Raw genomic sequence first — 22920 nt, forward strand, 5'->3', positions numbered from 1 at the left:
TCATGGGCCAAATTCTGCCTGCTGTCTTGTTTTTTTTTTTGTACAGCCCAGTGAATTAAGAATTTTTCCTTTACCTTTTTAAATAGTTGGGAACAATTTTAAATGAATATTTTATGACATCTTGAAATGAGATGAAATTCAGATTTGCATCCATAAATAAGGTTTTATTGGAACACAGCCACACCCATTTGTTTGCATATTGTCAGTAGCTACTTTTGAGCTACAGGGGCTGAGTTGGATAGTAAAAACAAGAGACTAGATAGTCGTCACAGCTGAAAATATGTACCATCTGGGTCTTTCCAGAAGTTTATAGTCCCTATGAGTTGATCATGAAATACTTGGCTCTATTATTTTGACTAAAAACTATTAAATAGCTGGGTGCCTGTGATTCATATCTTCAATCCTAGCCATTCAGGAGGCTGAGGATCAAGGTTCCAAACCAGTCCTGGCAGAAAAGTCTGCATGAGACTCTGTTCTCAAAAATTGGAAGTGGAGCTGTGGCTCAAACTGGTAAAGTGAGCAAAAGAGCTCAGAGACAGCACCCTGGCCTGACAGCCCTATCACTGACAGAAACAAACAAACAAAATCTATAAAATATGTATACACAGCCAAATAATCACAAGCCAAACATCTGAGTCACCTAACACTTGAAGAAAAACATCAATGTCAGTCAGTACCTGACAAATTCAATGTGTTCTCCTTTGGCCTCTGTCATACTGTTTTCCTTGTGTTTCTTTATATGTCTACTATCTCAACTCTTCAATTAAATCTTGCTTAAGTGCACACAGATAGAATAATACTGTAGATTTATTTTGTGGGTTTCTTTCTCTCCATCATGTGGGGGCTTAGCCTCAACTATCATACACAGATGAAGCTGTAGTCATTTCTTTTTTCTACATGCCATTTCTTATGCCATTTAGTTAAGGTTCAGTATAGTTGACTGTAAAGCGTTCGATTGTTTCCAGTTAGCTGCTATGTGAAGAACCTTGCTAAGAATGTCTTATATTGGGAGTCATCGCTCACTTAAGTCTCCCAAGAGGAGTGGACTTGGGGGGCGGGGGTCATAGGGTGTAGGTGCCTGAAATATTTCGACCAAATGCTAAACTCTTCAACAAAGAGAGTGGGCTAAATCCCATTGCTACCTATGTTTACTTTAGGAAGCTGAAGAACTCTTCTGATCTTGTGAGACTGTATTCTTTTCACCTCACAGGCTACATAGTATCTGTTCTCTGACTCTGAAGAGCCCAGGGAGGTACATTAGCCATTGTTCCTGCTGCTTTACATTTCCCCTTAAAACTGTTCACAGCTGGAAAGCAGTGGCTCACCCCCACAAACCTAGCTACTCAGGAGGCTGAGATTTGAGAATCAAAGTTTGGAGCCAGCCCAGGCAGACAAATCGTTGAGACTCTTATCTCTAGGTGGCTAACCAAAGCTGGAAGTAGAGGCATTGCTCAAATAGTAGAGTGCCAGCTGGGAGAGAAAAGGTTGAATAAAAACAAAAGGAAGTTCTGAGTTCAAGCCCCAGTACAGGTGTAAACACACACACACACACACACACACACACACACTCACACACACACACAGAATTTTCTAAGAATGCATCTTGAAATTGGTTTACTTAAATTTTTGGAGAAAGGGACTGGCCTCCAAGTCTTGACCCTCCTGCTTGCTGTGCTGAAGTATCTTTTAAGTTTCTGTGATAGCACGCCAGCCAGATATGACACCATCTTGACCAGTCTTTGTTCAACAATTGATATGGAGGAAGGTAACCCAGCACTGCAAAGGGGTCAAGTGACCTTTTAAAGATGGGGCAGTGACCCTGGTGGACGTGATCCATGACCTTCGCTCCTCCTTCAAGGAATGAGTTCCTGGGAAGCTGATGCTTGCAGCTCTCTGCAGTTTGAAGAAAATGGGGCTGAAAAATGCTCTCCATCTCCTCCCTTCTAACCACCAGAGGCATTTCTGAAGTATGATGTAGTGTTACATAGAAAAGGCACAAATAAATCCCGGACCCTGGCACACATTTATCCAGTTTGTGAAGCGGATTAATAGAATAACCAATAAAACATGTATAAAAGCTTTAATTAAATGTGATGAAATAAAACTTCATGTTTTATTTATGGACACTCCCAACATGTAAAGGATTCAGGGAGACATTCATTTTTACTGCCATTTCGTCCTCATATCTATAATTAAATCCAGGCTGCTGCTCTGGCCCAAAGCAATTCGGCATTTTAAAGCTGGCCTTGGGCCCTTTCCCCTCCCCCATCTGCTTTTAATTATAATTACTGTCCCCAAATACATAGGAGGCTGATGACAAAACAAACCAAAATCAATGAAACAAACAAACAAACACAAACCATGGTTGTTGACATCGTGTTTTAAAGCAACACATTGAAAGGAGGATTACAGGGAGTGTGTATCCTCTATTTCCAGTTTTATTTGGTACCAAGTATACAATCCCTTCATTTTATTTTTGACATTAAAAAAAGGAACTTCATGAAACAAGACAAAATAACTTATGATTATATGAAACATAACTGTGACAAATCACAAAACTATACATATTAATAGAAAAAAGTGTACCTAATTCTTTAAAAGATTTATGACAACAAGCAGCAGATGTGCCTTGAGAATTAAAATCGGCCCCATATCCAGTATGATATATGCAGTTCAATTCTCTACGTGAGTGTACAGAATTATGTACAAAAGCCTGTGTGAGTTATGGAAAACAGATTTCCATTTCTCTTTCCCCCCACCCCAAGTGTTTTATGTCAGCAACATTACACAGGCTGCTTTGCTGTCTGTACAAAATAAATCTTGTATTTTTTTACACTCACCATTTTCTCCAATAAGTTTGGTTTTTCTTTGCTTTCTTTCATTTTTTAAAATCTGTGGCAATAACAACAACAATAATATAAAAGGTAATAATATCACTAACAAAAAGTGCCATTAAGAAATGCCATTATAGTATGACATGATCAAAGAAAATACCAAGTAATGAAACAGAATACATAAAGTGTTGCTATTCCCAATACTTCAAGGCAACCAAAAAGTCAAGGTTTTCTGGTTGGGAGCTGAATCCCTGTTCAGAATTGGTATTAGTGTAGTAGTGTACTTGTCAGCTGATACTTTTAAAGCAACTGAACACAACCAAAACACTACTATCAGTGTAAACTATACTAAGATCTACTGCAGAACTTTTATCCATTTTAGGATCAGTTATGTAATCTTGGTGAGACATGGGTAAAGGAGAGACCTCATAGTACCAGTCAATAAGTAAATAATAGCTCAATGCTGATTAGAGCTGAAATCACGATTGTCATCTGGATGTGGTCCTGGTAGAGAATTAACATAATGTAGTCAGTGAAATGTCTCTAGGCATGCTGATGTTTTTCCACGTATTAGGATAACTGGTCTTGGACTGTGTGTTTTCATAAGCACCAGTGTTACTGTTCTTATTGTTTGTGTATGTGTGTTTTTGTTTTTAAAGGGGGAAAGACAATATCTGTTGGATGTTTGTGAAAATATCAAGATAAAGACAGCCAGGAAACACAAGGAGATGCTTTTGGTTGTTTTTTAAGTTCTACTTTGACTGCTATAAAGCAAAAGTGGAAGACTACATACATCTTCTGTGATATAGAGGTGACCAAGGGACAGAGTTCAAGAGAAATGATGCAAATTACAGACAGTCTAGGTAATCTGAAGGAATCCCAATGTGTCATTTCCTGAAGCCACAGCCTCAAATCTACAGGTATCAAGAAATTCTGAGAGGCCTGTGAGGGGGTTCTACTTGACCAGGCCCCCTGTACACATTTGACAACACAAATAATTATCCCCTGCTGGCCTGTAAGTCCTGCTGAGGAAGGAGGTGTGAAAGGTACTGCAGCCTGCAGCTAGGAGGCCCTCCTAGAATCTCTCCTGTGCAGCTGAAGTCACAAAGGAGCAGATCATTGCGAAAGGTCCCTGGTGAGACCAGATTTGTCTGTCATCCATGGTTTCTAAGCTCCAGCATCTTGTTTGTTCTCTTGTCCCCCTTTCTACTTCAACTTACTATAAAATCACAAGGCAGGTCTGACAACCCCAAAATGAACCACACGTTGTGTTCCTTTTAAAAGCTTCCAAGTGGAAGAATGGATAAACACACTGGATGCTTTTCTTTGTAAGGTGTGTAAGAGAGTACTGAGGGATGCTACTACATCAGTATTAGCATGCGTATCATGCCATCCACAAGTTCTTTGAGAAGGGTAGTAGGCTGTTTACAGCGGCCTGAGAGCTCACCTGTGGACATCTTCTCTTAAAGCACAGCAGATTTTTATGAAGGGGAATTCAAATTTTTGCAAAAATGAGCATCTGCATGATAACATTGGGACAACAGAGCCCAATAGCAAGAGACAGATCAACCAAGGGGGCCGTAAAACAAAATCCACACTCAGTTCTTGAGTCTCCCCTTTCTATGGTGGAATGAACAGAAAGCAAATCAAGGAGGGCACTTGTGATTTTACAGTCAGGCTAGAAGGACCTGTCTGTCAGGATAGAAATTGTCACAGGCAGGACCCCAAGTCTCACAAAGAGGTGCCTGTCATGCTGAAGACCGTAATTATCTCAGTTTGATCACTTTTATTTTTCATTCAAAACACTGAACTGCTCTATTAGAGTAAGAGAGTGAAATGTGAGCACACTACCATGGCAGAATGGACTGGGTCATTGGGAATTTCATAGTCTATGCACTATGATATTTTTTAAATGCTTTTGTAAAGGTGTCACTGAAAATGACTTTCTGTGCAGGCCTTCTATAAAAAATAGCCAAAGGAGCTGTGAAAAATAAACTACAGGTTCAGTGAAGGGTTGTTCACCTTTTGTGAACCATCCATTCTGCCTTCCCAAGAGTCAGCAGGCAGACACTGTGAGGGTTAGGCACGTGTGGAGATTACAAGAAGGATATAGAAAGGGTGGAGGGGGGATACGCAGAAGGAAATGAGCAAAGGAGTGCAAAGTAAATGCAAAGTAAACACATGTTGTCTGTGTCTGTTTTCCTGCACCTGGTGTTTCTCAGGCAGAGTACCAGAGCACAGACAATGGATGACATTCAAAGGACAAAGTTTACTAGGTAAAGTTACTGACCACTAGATCCATGAGAGTTCCTGCAAGGAATAGGGTGTATGTGTGCATGCCTTTGTGTATACGTGTGTGTGTGAGTGTGTGTGTGTGTGTGTGTGTGTGTGTGTGTGTGTGTGCACCCATTCCATTTCCCTCAGGGAGCCTTTGCTAAAGACAAAACATTCCAGGTGTAGGGTCAGGAGAGAATGACAGCTCTGGCAAAACATATGTTACTGAAAGGATTAAAATAATAATGATTTCTATCCAGAGAACATACCTTTAAATATTTTTTTGCTTGTTAAAAGTAACATAAATAACGAGTACTTAAGAGCCAAAAACAACATAGGTTGCTTGAAGATGCAACTTCATTTTGCTGTTGGACAAACACTGAGAAGCAATTTGCTGGCACTGAAGCTTTTCAAAGACAAGAGAGAATCCCAGGGCATTTTTCTGATTGGAGACCACAATATGCTTTGGATGTAGATTTTTCTGGTCAGGCCTGGCTGGGCATTGTGCAGCTGTGATGGCAAATGGTGGGCTAGGCAGCTCACTGTACCCTGGGTAACAGGGCTGTCCTTCCCTCTTTGGAATTTTCAGCAAGGGTTGTTCCCAAACTATTTCCATGCAGACATTGCTTCACTGATACCTTGTGAGGGACGACAGCCAGGAAGTAACAAGTATCCGGTAGAGTGAGACTTTAAATTCCCTTTGAAAACCAAGTCACCTTTCCTAACAAACTGAGAGAGCAAGTCCAAACTTCCTGCCACCTTGTCCTGCATTCCAGACCCGGTGACCCTTCTGTTCCACACACTGGGTTGACATATTGTTTCATTCCATCTGTGAATCTGTGACACCATGAAAACCAAAGGCCAGATATCACCACTAAAAGGCTCTGGATATGCAGTAGAGGCCATGGAAGCTTTTAACCTTCTGTGTAGACAGAGGAGAGTTGGCTAGGGCAGCGGTCCACAGCGCTGATCTGTAGGAATGTGGTATCTTCTGGCCCGTTGCGAAGAGATTCCCCAAAGAGGCTGGAGGAACCCGAAGGTAAATCATAGACTGGAAGAGAAAGAGCACAGAAGTCAGTAATTCAACCATGCAGCCCCAGGTGAGGGTGCAGAACAGTTCACTAGGTGTTGGGGCTGCACGCTTGGGGCTTCCATCGTGTCTCTGCCCTAAAATAACTTTGGGAAGAAGAAGGCTGACTTGCAAGTACCTGGCATAAAAGAGAATGGGATGCTAGGTCCTGGTGGCTCATGCCTGTAATCCTAGCTACTCAGATGGCCAACATCTGAGGATATAGTTTGAAGCTAGTCAGAACAGGAAAGCCCCTGAGAGCACTTGCCTGGAGCAAAAAGAGTGAGGGATAGCACCTATGCCATGAGAGTTCAAGCCTCATGACTGACCAAAACAATGACAAAAACCCCAAGCCAAAACACACCCAAGAGAATGGGATGTAGAGGCAGGGAAAGGATATTCCAGAAGGAAGAGAGAGGAGGTGGCACATATAGGGCTGGGATGGGGTTCGGGCTACAGATGGTTGGGAGAAGAGCTTATAAGGAAAAGATAAAGATGCGGGTCTGGAGAGTTTGACCATGTCTAAAGTCAAACCTAAGAGGAGACTCCTGTGCTATAGAAACAGTTTCATTATCTATTTAGGAAAGTGGGGCATTTTATCCCTCACCAGTGTAAGAAGGCAAAAAAGTAACTTCAGGGAACTTTGTTAGAAGGGCCTGCTTGAGTCTAGGGGAGCTATGTTGGCTTTTGAATAGGCTTAGGTGGGAAGTGGAGAGCAGGGTGAACTCAAGTCATATTTCAGGACTAGGTGGACAGAGTTGATGTAGTGAAAACAAATCCAGTCACCTGGGAAGCCCATTTGCCAGCCAGCCCAAGTTTCTATGCCACAGACTCCCAACGTACCTGTAATGCCAGAATGGGTAGAGAAGGCTCTGTGGAAAACATCGAAACCAGCCTGGCCCATCGATGTAGGGACGAGGCAGTCCTCGAAGGATGGTCCCACACTGCAGGAGCTGCTGGGAGGCACAGTTCTCTGGGATTCGGTGTAATGTGGTGGGCAGAATGTTTGCAGCTGCCCATAAAATCCTGCAATTCGAACACAGCCATGAGCCACTTCACATGCCAACCCAGTGACTATCTTATTCAGCCTGGATTCAGGACACAAAATAGCTCCAACTCCTAGACTATTTTGTTTTCTTTTATGGTATCTATTATGAGGCTTGAACTCAGTGTTTGGGTGAAGTGCCTGAGCATTTTGCTCCAGGCCAGCACACTTCCACTTGAGCCACAGCTCCACTTCCAGCTTTTTCTTTTTCCTGGTTAATTGGACAGAAGAGTCTTGTGGACTTTCCTGCTGAGGCTGTCTGAATCCCACTCCTCAGATCTCAGCCACCTGAGCAGCTATGATTACTGGCATGAGCTGTAGGTGTCTGGCTCTTAAGACTATTTTCAAGCAAGCAATTGGGATGGATTGCTTGTGCTGAAGTTATTCTGCCTCAAAGTGATTTCAAGGTCTAATGGCTTTATAACAATTTTAGTTTTCACTCTACTAACCAAAGCAAAAGCTCTTCTAACTTTTTCTAAGTTGTCCCAAGAGTCTTGGACCCTAAAGACCTCATTTTCAGGAAGCCATCCTATCTCAGGCCCTACCACTAGGCTTTGTATGCAATGTCCTTTCTCCTTTATTCTGTTTCCACGATTGGCAAAGATGACTTCATAAAAAAAAATCCAGCATAAATTCATCCATCCATTTTCCCAACAGATACATTCATCACATTAATGTGCTTCTTATTATGTCTTTCCTCATTAAATAGGTACCTGGTATGCCATAGATGGATGTAACTTACTTCCTTATCATTATTTGTTAGTCTTTGTGGTAAATGGGAATTCTGGAAGTTAATAAATTAAGAAATAAGAGGAAAATATTTTCAATACTCAAAATCGATCATCTAGCATTTGACACCATCTATACCATCTAACTTTTTCAATTTTTTCTCATTCAGTGAAATTTGCCTTGATATCTTATGTGATATGTTTCTGTGATCTTTCATATCTCCCACGATTCTGTAATTTGTACTTTTTTTAATCCCCTTGCTTCATAATAAATTTAAATTAGCAGAGTACGTTCTTAAGCATATCATATTCTACACAATGATAAAGCCAGACACTGGAGGTTCACACTGTAACCCTAACTACATAGGAGGCTGAGGTCTAAGGATCAATGGTTCAAAACCAGTTTGAGTTGGAAGTCAGTGAGACTCAGCTCCATTTAACCAGCAAAAAGCCAGATATACTTTAGCTCAAGGAGCAGAGAGCTAGCCTTGAGTGAAAAACAGTCCAGTGAGAGTTTATGGCCCCGATGAATTCAAGCCCAGTTTGTTTTAGTTCTCTGTATGCATGCATATATAATATGTATAATATATGTATGTATATATATATTAATTGTTAATTGTATACTTTATTGGAGGAGCAACTCTACTGGTGTCTAATGCTGGTTTTCATTGTGTCTGTTTCCTTGAATGGAGAATATGAATGGCATTGCATACTTCACCAGGCCATTGTGCAAATAAACTGAGTCACCCAATAAGGAAATTTGTGGCTAATATTTTCAAGTGCTCACAAAACAATGCATCCATTTCCCCCGATATCATTCTCTTGTTCTGGATTGGGAAAACCAAGGGGGTTAATAGAGGAAGTAACCCAGGATTCCTTCCACAAACACTGAATCACAGAGGATATAGAATGCATTTGATGACTGTGGTCCTACCTACTTTTCTCCACTGGACCTGTCTCTTCATGAGACTGGCAGGCTTGGTGCCTGATTAAGAAAATCTGAGCCACCTGTCAGCAAGCAGGGGAGGTGCTATGTGGGTTGTTTTTAGCTTTCTTAGTAAAAGCAGTGTACATGACTCATACAGCCTACTTTGCTTTTCATTCAGCATCAAACCCTCAGGGTAGCCTAATAATGCTCAGATCATCTCTAGCCAGGAGGGCTGTTTTATGGTTGCCATGAATACTATTTAATGATTTTGTGTTTAACTGTGCAAAAGCCCATTAATGGCATGGCCGACCCTCTAGGAGCTTATGATCCAAGACAGAAATCAAATGGAAACTGATGCATAAGGCATATTCACAGAAAAAAGCAGTAACAGCAGCATTCATAAACAGACAATAGCACACTCCTGTACAGAAGCTACAGAAATATCTGCATAAAGGTTAGGCAAAGATTAATGCTTGTTGCATTGTCAGTAGAGGAAGCAAGTAGAAACAATGGATTCTTCTCTTTTGGTTTCCTATGGGCTGACAAAAGACAGATAAGCAAGACTCAAAACCGATAACTCATAAATACTCATAAATAATTGACTAATCAATAGAAATGGGCCATCACCCTCAATCTGCCAAAGAAGTAAAAGTCAAATAATAATCAAATGCTATCTTCTATTGAATTAGCAAAGATTTTAAAAAGTCATTCTTAATGCTAAATGTGAATAGTGAAGATAATTCTACGTTGTGTCACAGAACTTGTGAAAAGTGTATATATATATATGTGTGTGTGTATACTAATTGTTTTAAAAAACTGTTTCACACCCTGTTTAGCTCTAAAAGTGTTTATACTCTTGGACTTGAAATGGTTACTTCTGAAAAAGTACCCTAGAAGCGTATTTTAAAGAATTCAAGGAATTCTGCATAGAGAACTCATGATCGTAATGGAGGCCCAAAATGGACAACCATCAGAGAATGATTAAGAAAGGGGTGAAACACTTAAGAAATGCAAGTATTAAAATTCTTGCATTGAAATACTATTTATCAGGCACATTTAATAGCATGGAGAAGTCACTATTAAACTCAGTTCAATTATTTAAAAACCATATTAGCATAAATTAATTACATAAAGGGCTTCATTGTGATACAGGTATATAAGGTACTTTGACCAAATTCTCTCCATCTATGTCACTCTTTAACTGTCTCCCTTTCCCCTCTATTCTCTGCTCTGCACTTTTTTATGTTTTCTTTTCAATAATTCCCTTTCCTATTATCTTCTTGTTTCTGAGACTGAGTGCAAATGTCACATAATTTCTTTCTACATTTCAATATTACAGTCATAAAAGTTTTAAAAGTTTGTGAGATAGTAAAATTTAGCCAGTGATGGTAAATAGTAAATCCAACTTTCTGGGTTTTATGTTTTAGCCTGTATCTAAGGGAGGAGAGTAACATAGTTTATAATTCCTACCTTTGGCTGAAATGGGAATCTGTTTAAACCAAGATGGCTCTCCAGGCCTGTGGTAATTCTCACAGCCAACCCAAGAAAATAAAATTCTCATAAAATTCCTTTCACCAAATAGCCAGTTAAAAAAGCTGCCAAATACATTGCTACGGATGGTTATGATCATGGAAATCAAAGCATTTCCACATATTCTTCCACAGCACAATTTTCATAAAATGAATAAAAGTTTTTAAGGAGAAAATTCCATTAGGATCTTGCCACACACAAAAATGAGAGAGGCCTAGCTCATTTTCTGATGGATGATTCCTGTATTCCAGTGGATTTCATGTAGAAAATGTGGGCCGAACTTGACTTCTTAGACCCAAAGGAAAATGAGGCAAGATGTTAACACATTTTGTGAGTATGAAATCTAAGGTCAATGGGGGTGGTGGTGTCATTTCATCAGGCAGTAATGGTTATCAAGCACTGATCCTGGTACTGAGAGACACTGAAGAAATAGAAAGATTCTTTCTTGAGGATTGCTAATGTAGATGGATTGAGGACACAAACATTTATTAATACCCTAAGAACAGACCCAAACATAAATTGACCATAAATCTTAGTTGTCACCTTTCATTTCAAAGTCACTCATTTTAATTTTACAAGTTATTTTTCCGTCAAGAATGGAAAAAGGGAGGAAGTCGAAAATAATCTCATTCTAACTAAATTGCAACTCCTGAAGACTGAGGAAAAACATTCCCTTTATTAACAACTTCAGAAAAGTTTTTATTCTTTCTAAAAAGAAAGACTATTTGGGGCTAATTACAAGTAGAAAATATAACCTAGGGCTGGGAATGTGGCTTAGTGGTAGAGTGCTTGCCTAGCATACATGAAGTCCTGGGTTCCATTCTTAGTACCACATAAACAGTAAAAGCTGGAAGTGGCACTGTGGCTCAAGTGGTAGAGTGCTAGACTCAAGCAAAAGAACCTCGAGGACAAATGGTGAGTTGTTGCCCCAGGACTGGCAAAAAAAAATGCAGCTTAATATAAACTGTGAGAGTGAAAATTGTTTTTATCTCTACAGTTCAGAAATGGCTAGGTATACATTCAAAACTGAAGTTATGGTAGATATGCATACATATATAATCAAATATGCATGATTGTATATTTGTATGCCATTTTCTCTAATATTGTCTATGAGTTTGTTTTAAAGCATATCATTAAAATTCATTTCTAAAAGCTTTGTTTCCTTTATCATATAGGTCACTGAACATTGTGTGATAAGAAATGAAATGAAGAATTCAAGGTCACTCATGTTTACCTGATAAAATGCAGCTTCGAGTTGATTTCCTTCCCAAGTGAAAGTGGGTGTTATAAGAGAATGGAATCGCACAACTAAACGCTGTAAAGAAAGGTGATCTCTAGGGCAAGAAGAACATTCCAGTTCTTTATCTGGGCTGTAGCTGTAGCCTATGTACTTATGTAGCAATTGAAATATGGATAACATAACCACACAAACTAATTTTTACACTTTATTTAATTTTAACGAATTCCAATTTAAATAGCTATACATGGCTACTGGCTACTGCATGACACAGGGTAACTCTAGGGCAATCTGAATTCCCAGGTTTAGCAGATATTTCAGGAGGGTTTCTGATTAAATTCCTGAAATAAAAACACATGATCCATTAAGAATTTATAGAAAGGTCAGAAAAAATTGTTTCAGACTCTTGATCTTTAAGAGAGGAAGTCTATCAACAAATGACAACTATATTCATTCTTTAATAACAATTCAGTCTTTTCCAAAGGAATAAGAGTATGAATAGATCTGTAAGTAAACAATGCTCATTCCATCCCTGACTCTCAAAGAAGTTGAGTACTGTTTTAGAATAAACAGCCAATAGAGTTCAATGTTCCCTTTCCTTGGAGGAAGCCGCAGGAGTAAACAGAAAGGAAATGTATACTACATACTTTCTGTGGCCAAGTTCACACTGTCCACTGGGTATGACAACACGGATAAGTCTCCATTCCTTAGACCTGGTGAGTCAAGTGTCTACAGAGAAGGAATTACGCAAATATGGACACACATGAATGTAGATGGATGCCCGGAATCAATGCCATGAGAATGTGTTAGATCATAATGGGTACTTAGGATGTTTGTTTATATAGCAGATGTCTGGAAAACCCCAAGTTCTTATGCTCGTTTATGGTAATGCTGGAGGACAATCACTAAACCTGGGTACCACAAAGAGAGCTGAACAGACAAACCCTGAGGACTGGGAATGACTTGCCCTGCCTGCATCTGGTTCATCTGGAACTATGATGACTTCCCATGGGTCACACAACCCACATGTGGCAGATACAAGCCTCTAGCAGAAATCAAGATGTCTCCGTGGATTATGACCTTATGACCTCATCAAGCTCAGACTCAAGAACTCTTCCCCAGGACTCTCATACCTGCAGTTGAGGAAACCACTGAATGCAGAATGCTGTAGCTTGCCTTCATTCAGGCATCCAGGCCAAGCACCATAGTTTTCCAGCTAGTTCCAAAGTTCAAGAGTCAGTTGCAACAGACACTGATTGATTGATTGATTGATTGATGAGTTGTAATGCTAGGTATCAAACTTAGCAGGTGCTTGCAAACACTTTTCCATTTAGCCACATCCAAAGCCTTAGAAGGTTGATTGAGTTGCATGCTTGTCAATGCTACTGTTACATTTGTGTAAAATGGGTGTTTTATTAGGATCTGTTTGTCAGCTTCCCACAAAGATGAAAGAGGATTAAAAGGGATCATCCAAGTATTTTTCGTAAAAAGGCTGATCGAGGTGCCTGACACATACTTTACACTTGATGTTTCATTTTTCTTCTTCTGTTCTTCCAGTAACATACGCATTTTAGTCTCAGTGCTTTCTTTCACTTAACAAATATTTAGCAAGAATTTGCACAGCAATGGGAATGTAGTAGTGGAAAGAAAAGAACACTTCTATGCCTTCTTGGAACTCACATTTTAGTGGGAGAAAAATACTAATCAGCAAAGATGCAGAATTAAAGAATGTAATTTCATGCTATATATACAAATAAAAAGGGACATACATAGAAGCAATTCTTTTCTGCACACTGAAGTCAAGACAGGAAAAACAAACAGTAACAAATAAAAAAATGTTTGATTACATCCCTTCTTTTCCCTGCTCCACAATGGCAAGTATAATTGGGTGGCACCTGAACAATTCAGCTAAAGACCAGTGCTTACAGAGCTAAGTTCCTGCCAGTGGTACTGGAGAGTTAATGCCTGGGTAGGATTGACCCTATCAGTACTGGAGCAGTGCTAACAGCCCCTCCATTTCTTGATGATATCACAGAGGAAGGAAGATACACGTGTTCATGAGCTTCACAGCTCTGGATTTTCTTGAGAGGCTGTAATTTTGTGGGCTGCTTTAGGAAGGGTAGTATTTTTGGTCTTTGTCAAGTGACTGCGGCATTGGTAGACTCATGGATGTATTCACGTGATGAATGCATGGGGTCAAATCAGAGACCATGACCTCCAACAGGAGATGTGTACCTTTTTTTTTTTTTTGGCACTTTGACTTCTTCCCCAACACCCTCATGGCTTTCTGTAGATTCCCTTTCTCTCTGGGGAGATTTGAGCTGCCTTCTTTGAAAAATATTAAGAAACTTTGGTATCAACCAAGTCTAGGGAAAGAAAAAGGGGGTAAATGCAGAAACACTCTCAATGTTCCACATAATTTTCCCATGCCTATAACTTCTCTAAAAAAAGTTCTAAAACTTGGGTGAGTTTGTAATGCTTTCCTAGAATTTACCTCTGGCTTTCTCTCCTGAACTATGTGTTCCATCAAAGCGGGTTCATGTGTCCTTAGCTCATTGCTGTGTTCCTGGTTATATAGAGAAATACCTGAATGAACAAAGGCCTGGATGGCTCATGTGCATTAATCTCTAAGTGAATGTCAGGCCTTTCCCAGTACATGACTGCTACTGCATTTCAAAAACAATCTGCAGTCTCCAATCACTGCCCACTATTTTAATTCATCCTTGGCCATTCTTTCTTCAGTGGAGAGCCTTTGGTTTCACTAATCATTGTGATATGGATTCAGAGAACAGAAGAAGGGTTTGGGGAAGTCTGGGATTCTGCTACAAAAAGTAGAGGAGAAAGACAACAAGAGTAAGGAGGAAATATCTTTTCTACATGCTGAGAGATGGGCGGCTTACTGGTTTACTCTCAACAAGTCGAATCTTTCCTCCCAAGATTACAACCCGCCATAACCAGATTAGAACCGCACCATCCAGCCACACCAAAACAGCATCTAAATACACAAATTTGGAAACTTTGTGACATTTCTTTTTTGAAATGTAATCCAAAATATGTTCCCATTACACAGACTAAGAGCTAGAAGCAAAGAAACTGTTGGATATTTTGCTTTTAAAACAAATCTTTGGGCCAGGAGTTTGGCCTAATGGTAGAGTGCTTGCCTAGCATACACAAAGGCCCAGGTTCCATTCCTCGGTACCATGTATATGGAGCTCTATCCTTAAGAAAGTCCAAGAACAGTGCTCAAGCCCTGAGCTCAAACCCAGAACTCGCAAATTAATAATAATATAATAATAATAATCTTAGGTTGATAAGATACCATGCAAAACTAATTCACATGGCACCATGTTGGAAATGAACTATACAACTGGGGGTGGGGAGAAAAGGGTTGTGAGGGAAAAAACTAGGAGAAACTGAGGGAGGAAGTGATACTGTTCTAAAAGAAATGTGCTCTTACCAAGACGGGTGGGGGTGTGGGGGGGAGGGTAATGGGTACCAAGACATGAGAAAGGGTATCAATGTATGTGAATTAATGCACCTTCTATCTGACAAATATCATGTAACCCTTTTATTAATTACAATAAAAAATATTAAAAAAAGAAATGTACTCTTCATACCTGATTTTTATAACTGTAACCCCTCTATATATCACCTTTATGGTAAAAATAAAAATTAAACAAAAATAAATAAAATAGAGCTTTTACATCATTTCATTGGAATAAAAATATAAAACATGCTTATATCTATCATAAAAGTATATTCAAAAGTGAAACTAGCCAATTACCTTATATACATAAATACAATGAAGATTAACTTTAGTCTTTAAAATAAAAATAAAAAAGAAAATGCATCTAATCTTTTAAGCATCCCTCAATAACCAAACAGTTGAAATTATTTATGGAGCCAGCCTTCACCTTAACACAAATGGGCGATAAATAATTAACACAACAATCATATCATCACCTAAGTCTAGAACTTTCTCAATGATAATTCATCAACACTGAAATTTTGGTGAAATATTTTGGCTAGTATTTTACCACTTCCTTGGGATTCTGTTGTAAGAAACAAAGGATCTAATAATTATTTTGCTGGAACACAAGACTCATCCTACATTGAAAGTCTTACTTAAGATGCCATTTTAGTTGTTCTCAGTGTAGAGTGAGAAGGGGGTATGAATTAAAACAATTTATCTAAATCCAATAGCTTCCAAGTCTCAAAACCAGAATTTAAATCTTAGCCTATTTTCTGAGATAGTCATGAAGACTGAAAGGCAGAAGCTCAGTGACCAAATGAATTTAAACAGAATTTTGATATTTTTGTTGAGTTCTCTTGAGACCAAATTTCAGTCAAGGTTTCTTATACTCGGACCACATTTTAAAAAGAGCATTTTTAGGCAAATGTATTCAGTTAATTAATAAACTTGATCTAATCACAAACAATTCTAAAACTGCAAATGAGTTAAAGCAGACATTTTAGGAGTGTCTTATGGCTACTTTTCTTTCTACTCACTGTTGTAGATTCAGATCCAACTGCAACTGTAGCTAGTTAACCAAATTGTCTTGAGACAAATCCCTTTCCTTCACAAGTCTCACATTCTTTGAAAATAATACTTATTTTATAAGGTTGTGAGAAATATGTATGGCAGGGTTTATTTGGCATTCCCTGGCAGTTGACTAGGCCATAGTAATAGGAACAATTCTGTTCCAGTGAGGTAAGTGTGGAGGTTTCAGCATGCAACCTAAGAAGTTCTGCAGTAATTTCTCTCACATAACTTAACTGCCCTGAAGTGTAAGAATGATGCTGCCCTTGTGTGTGCTATGTGGTGGTGGTGGGGTGGTGGTGGTGTGTATGTGTATGAGATGGTCAGTAATAAAGCTTGAACTCAGAGCCTGGATATTGTCCCTTAGCAGCTTTGCTCAAGGCTGGCCCTCTACCACTGAAGCCACAGCTCCATTTCCAGACTTTTAGAGGGAAACTGAATTGGACATAGGAGTCTCTTAGATTTTCCTGGCCAGGGGTGTGTGTGTGTGGGGGGGGGTAGCTTTGAACTATGAGTCTTAGATCTCAGCCCTCTGAGTAGCTAGGATTACAAATGTGAGTTATTGATGCAAGGAAATGCAATTTTCTTTTGCTGGTCCCAGGGGATTGAGCTCAGGGTTTGGGTACCATCTCTGAACTCAAGTGCTCAAGGCTAGCACTCTATCACTTTGAGTGCAGCTCCATTTTTGCTTTTTTAGGGGTTAATTGGAGATAAGGGTCTCACTGTGACTTTTCAGCCTAGGCTGACTTTGAACAGTTATCCACAGACTAGCTGCGATTATAGGTGTGAGCCACTGGCACCCAGCTGGCAATGCTACTCTTAAAAGTAACATCTCTATAATTTGATTATCATTTTCACCTTCTTTCTCAGCCTTGGGCTTCAATACCATGCAGATCTTTATTTGAGCTAGAGCTCCACTAAGCTTCCTTCCTGGAAGAAGCAGAGAAACGAACTCTTCATTTTCATACGCAGGCTATAAATGGGGAAGCTACAGGCACAGCACACAGACTGTGTTAGGAAGACAGATTTGTCTTCAGGCTGAGAACTGAACCAGCTTGCAAAGCACTGAAGCTATTTACGATTGACATTTAAAGCAGCTACTGTACTAAGAAAGAGGAAAATAATGGAAATAATGCTTCAAACTCCACTTGTGCATATTGCTACTGAACAAGCCCTATGACAGAGCAGCTCCAAAGTTGATCTTTGGAGCAACTGTCTAGTGGCTGGGTGCTTGCACGGAGGAGCTGTTGCATGAGAAAATCCCACACCTGGCTGCAGGAAGGAGGGCCAGTAATATCTTGGCTCATGCTGTCAGTATGCAGGGCTCAGTGCCGTATGCTCTCCACTTGTTCCCTGCAGAACCTCATCTGGCCCACAGCCAAGATGGTGACAGCATTGATCACTTTCAGCCACACTGTGGTCTTCAGGCTCATCTATATTTCTGGTGGTGGTGAGTTTTCTGGTCTATGAAGAGTCCAAATTAAGGAGATGGGGCTAAGCAGATTGTGTTGTTAAAACAGACAATAGAGAAAAGGAGGGAAGACAGAGAGGAAAAGGGAAAGCATGCTTAAAACACAACACACTTGGCTAAAAAGCTGTGATCAATTCTCATTTAAATACTCCCAACCACACCAGACCTTGGTAACATGGTAGCCTTTGGCTTCCAGATCCTCCGAATGATAAGCTGCCAAAGAAAACTAATTGCGACTTGTCTCAATAATTGGCACGTGAGAATATATAGTTACATGAAAATGGTTCTGTAAATCCTGACAGTGAGGATGCACATTTTGGAAATTACATAAAATACAGACTCACAAAATGCCCTCATCCAAAGGAGCCTGAGATAATTTGAATGCTAGCTCTGTTCTTTCTTTACTAGCTGTGTGGCCTTGAGGAAAGTATGGGCTGTCTGAACCTCTGACTCCCTATTTACATGAGGAGAGTAATATTCATATAGCAACGGAATCCTCAAAGTGGAGAACCAATAGAAGTGATTGTGTCCAGGTAACCAAAGAGTTATTTTTTATACTCTACGATTTACTTACTAACCCCATCTAAAATTTCACAAATCCTGGAGCCACTCAAGGGCAAGAATGGAGAGCAGAGGCTGTGGATATTCCTATATCAGATGGTAAAGTAAATTTGATACTTTGCCTCTGGTCAAGGTTGAGGAGAAGCAACTGTTAACGTTTCACCTGTGCGGTGACCACCATTAGGCATCTTCATGGATCAAATGGAACAACCAGTGTGAAAATGTTTTCCCTACTGTGAAACCCACTAAAAAAATCCTAGCTCTCATTGTCTCATTATAAGCAGACAACCATTTATCTTCCTATATCCTCTGACCATGGAGTATACGTGCCTATGATTGTGTCAGATTTCTTCCCATAAGGCCAACAAACTTTTGATTCCAGGGTGCTTGTGTCTAACACAAGACAAGGGAATCAAGGCAAAGAATAAAGATTTAGTTCCATCTACCTCTGTCTTTCCTTCAGGGCCATCCTGGTTCTCTAGAGGTGTTAGGCCATGCTGTGTTTTCCTCCAGGAAAGAATGGGAGAAGGAAATCTGGGCGTGCTTGTTAACTATGCCATGTGCTTTGACTCTAGGAAAGATTTCATGAATCAGAACCTCTGGAGGAAAGACCCATAGATCTGTGCTTAACAAGTTGTTTTTTACACTGTACTTTGAGAGGCTCTAAGAATGCTATAAGCTGATTTTCAAACATCCACATTAAAAAAAATGAAACTGCAATAGAGAAAGATCACAAAGGGCTCTGATTCCCTTTGAAACAGGCAAGGAAGGGCTCTTCCAAGGATTATCTCTTCCCTATGTATAGGCCATGGGAAAGGAGCCATGTTTTTAGGGATCCTTAAGGAGAGAATCCTGGTGACTGTCCTAAGAGGACTTTGCATAACACTCTCAGAAGACAGGGGTCAAAAGGATTTTTCCAGTTCCATCCCTAAGTCCCCTTTTTCTTGCATGTTAAGTTCTTGGTCAAGATCATGAGATGTCATTTGAATGACTCAGAAGTCTGGATGTCATTTTGATCCAATTCTCATTTTGTGGCTTAGACTTTTGATGACTAGCTACAAACAAACTCCTACATTATATCAACTTTACTAACCAGGTGATTACTTGCTTCTCCACATTTCATATCTGATTATACAATTATCCATTTCATTCTTGCCTGTGATCCAATGACTTGATAATTATTTCACTCTTGAACTTCAGGGCCTCAATTCAACTGTCTAGAACATTATACTTACATTAAATATTGGCTTCAGACCTATATCTAATCAAATTTACATTTATAGATTTGTAGATAGGACAGTGGATATTTTGTTTGTGAAACTGACAAATGTCCCCATATCCCAGGATATGGGACATTTCTTTTCTACTTGCTTTTTCATCTTATCAGACCTTGAAGACACTGACCAATAGTCTGGGGAACCAATATATAGCATTCTCTCTCTGGCCCATCTCTCTTGTTGAACAGACTTCCTTCCATTGTCACTCAGGAAATGAAGACTGTGAGTGTATCTCATCTACGGGGTCCTTTTTTCCCTGTCTAAGGTAACCCCACCACACACCTAGCTTTCAGTTTTTTATTATCTATGGGATATCTTAAAATATGTCAAGGGCTACAAGGAACAAAGAAATGATATATCTCAGACCATGAGGAATATTCTTTGACTGTTGAGCTCAAAGGCTCTACGTGCCAAGAAACATAACTACTAAATAGCATTAGATATCAGATATCCTTTATATAAAAAAAGCTCAAAAAGAAAAGAAATAATATCATATCTGGTGTAAACATTAGAGCAATTGACATTACATTTATTCCATATTTGCAGCCTACATTAGCAAATGGACATGCAGTAATGTTTTCCTTTTTCTCAGAATTTGTTTAAAGCCCCTCTATATGTTATTCCGACAATAAAATACAATAAAAAAGAAAAATAAGCTCAAGAAATATGAGATTTTTTAAAAAGTCCTCTATTGATGAAGCTTTAGAAGACAGACCAACAGGTGCTAAATATCTAAGAATAAATGGATGGATGAACTAATGATGCCACACAACTAAAACCTTTTGTGAAAGCAGTGATGTTTATAAGAATTGTAACAGAGTTCAAGAATCCTGAAATAAGAACTATACACACACACACACACACACACACACACACACACACACACACCACACATACCCACACTAGTTTATCAGAGTTTGATAAAATTACATAACTTCCCTTTACATCAGAGCTTTCTTAAAGTAGAGAAAGAAAAACACAGGTGATGAAAATAATGTTCAATGGGCTCTGACAAGGTTACCTGGATGGGCTTGATGTTTCAAGTCATATTTTCCTTTTGGATGAAAGAGTTCACTAAGCCTAGACACAGATAAAGTATAGGTAGTACAAGCAACTACATCCATCCAGAGACACCTTGGGCTCTTTTAAGAAACCATTTCAACATTATAAAACTTACTCAGCTACCCTGATCTCCATCTCAAAGTAAGTAGGGTTAACAATATATTTCCTTTTCTTATCATAAGGTTATAATGAAGATGTAGGAATTTGGTGTTTTGTTTCTTGTGCTGATGTAAAATTATGTTTGTACGAGTGTATTTATGACACACACATTGTAATAGAAGTGTAGGTACTACTCCTGATCTCACTAATGTGAACAAAAAAAGTGTTGCTGATATGTATATATGCAAAGCATCCTGGGTAATCACTAGACTAATTCAACATCCCTGAATCATTTGGCCATAATGATGAGGGAATTTGAGAACTTGCTTTGAGATATGTGGACATGAGGTTAAGTTTGATGAAAGAATGCAAGAATGGAGGGTTTGGTGGTTACATTTAAATTATCTAGAAAAATGCCTAAATATTATTTTTATTTCAACAAACATGCATCTTAGAAAGTCTAGTTTTTAAAGACCTTGCAAAAGAATGGAGGGTTTAGTCAGAACAATTTGGTAAGAGAGGAAAATTCCTGTAATCAGAATGAGCACTGACAATTTCAAGTAAATCAGCAAGAAATTCTAAGGAAACTGGGGTTGTTTTGCACCCTGGTGCTGAGTCTAGATGACCTGAACTGGGCTAGATCAAGGGACTGAAGCCTTTCATTGTTTTTGTTTTCTGCTTTATTAACTTTACTACCAGTAACTTTGGGATTCCTGATGCATGAGTCTTTGTTTTTTTCCTCTTAAAAGGAGTTACGCCCACAGTTCTTCACCCCTTTTTTCTTTGTAAACCATTAGTTATTTACAACATATACACAGAAAACTTCAATTTAAAATACAAAAATGAAAAGGCACAGATTGTTGCTAACATGTTTTGTCCTGAAGAGTTCAACCGAGCCCTTAAAATAGTTAAAAGAAAAATACTAATTGATTTTGAGTTCTAATCACCAGATGCCAAACCTCATGAGTTTCAACTATAAAACAATATATTGCTTTTGAAAAACTGTCATTATGTCTCTCAATGACTGAAAAAGTACCAGATTTACAACATTGAACACCTACCCATAAGTATTTTTAAGTTAGGTGGTAGAGAAACTAGAATAACCAATGAAGATATGTGTTTTCCTGGATTTTTTTTTCTCCTTAATACATTTTTAAAATTCCAATTAAAAAAAAATCGGAGGCTGGGAGTTTGGCCTAGTGGTAGAGTGCTTGCTTAGCATGCATGAAGACCCAAGTTCAATTCCTCAGTACCACAAACATAGAAAAGCAAGAACTGGTGCTGTGGCTCAAGTGGTAGAGCACTAACTAGCCTTGACGAAAGCCCAAGGATAGTGCTCAGACTAATTCAGTCCCCAGGACTGGAAAAAAGAAAAAAAAAAACTGAACCCTGCAAATGATACAACTTGATTGGTAGAGTCAAAGAAAAAGGTGACCAATGGCTAATTACTACAAAAACCCACATCACAGTTCCTGATGTTTAATACCTGTGGATTACTAAACTTTTCTTTAGTGTTCAATGAAAATATGCAAAGATATTTGATCACATTACTACCTAGAGGGAAAATTAAACAAGTTACCCATCTTTGTGTATTAATCAAACAGCAGCAATTAAAGTAACATCTAATGTGAACACCTCAATGTGTTTCTGGTGAGAGTGTTGGGAAGAACAAACATGGAGGTTCCTGTCCCACTCTAGAATGTGTGTATCTACTAGTCCAGCAATTTCTCTTCAGAAACATTTCTTGGGCTGGGATGTAGCTCAGTGCAAAGTGCATGTGTAGGAAGCACAGTTCCCTAGGTTCAATCCCCAGTACCAAAATAAAAATATAAAACAAAAAGTAAAGACAAAAGAAAATAAAGTTTAAAAACCATGGAAATATTTCATGAAAAGTAGTGCAAGAAGTTAACACATGTCTGTTGAGTATGTAGGTACACACATATACGTATACACCAGTAAGGACAATTAACATGGCAGTGCTAGAAACAAAATGAAGAAATAACATAAGAATGTCCATTAATGGGGGAATGATTTAAAAGACACACAGGATGTCTGTGAGAAAGACACCCTGAGGGGGAAAAAAAGGAACTTACTATGTATATTGACCTGGAAAGCAAAAAGAAGTATTTTTTAAAAACTTTTCAAAAAGATTTTATTAACATTGATTTTTACATCATATTCCATATGTCATGTTTAACAAATAAGTATTCAAGAAAGGAATCTCTATATACAATCACTGGCACATAGAAAAAATATGTATTTTAA

At 38.9% G+C, this 22920-nt stretch overlaps 1 protein-coding gene across 1 annotated transcript in view; it reads right to left on the reverse strand.

Moving 5' to 3' along the window:
* Positions 1-4177: 4177 nt before the first annotated feature.
* Positions 4178-22920, reverse strand: part of Glis3 (GLIS family zinc finger 3) — a 427346-nt gene continuing 408603 nt past the window's right edge. The window contains exons 10-11 of the mRNA XM_090329717.1: positions 7021-7203; positions 4178-6159 (exon numbers count right to left, since the gene is read on the reverse strand). Of these exons, the coding sequence (XP_090185843.1) occupies positions 6023-6159; positions 7021-7203 (320 nt within the window). The 3' untranslated portion in view covers positions 4178-6022. The remainder of the gene's footprint in view (positions 6160-7020; positions 7204-22920) is intronic.

This window comes from Megascapheus bottae, chromosome 3, assembly GCF_031878675.1.
Source record: "Megascapheus bottae isolate mThoBot1 chromosome 3, mThoBot2.hap1, whole genome shotgun sequence".
Classification (NCBI taxonomy): Eukaryota; Metazoa; Chordata; class Mammalia; order Rodentia; family Geomyidae; genus Megascapheus; species Megascapheus bottae.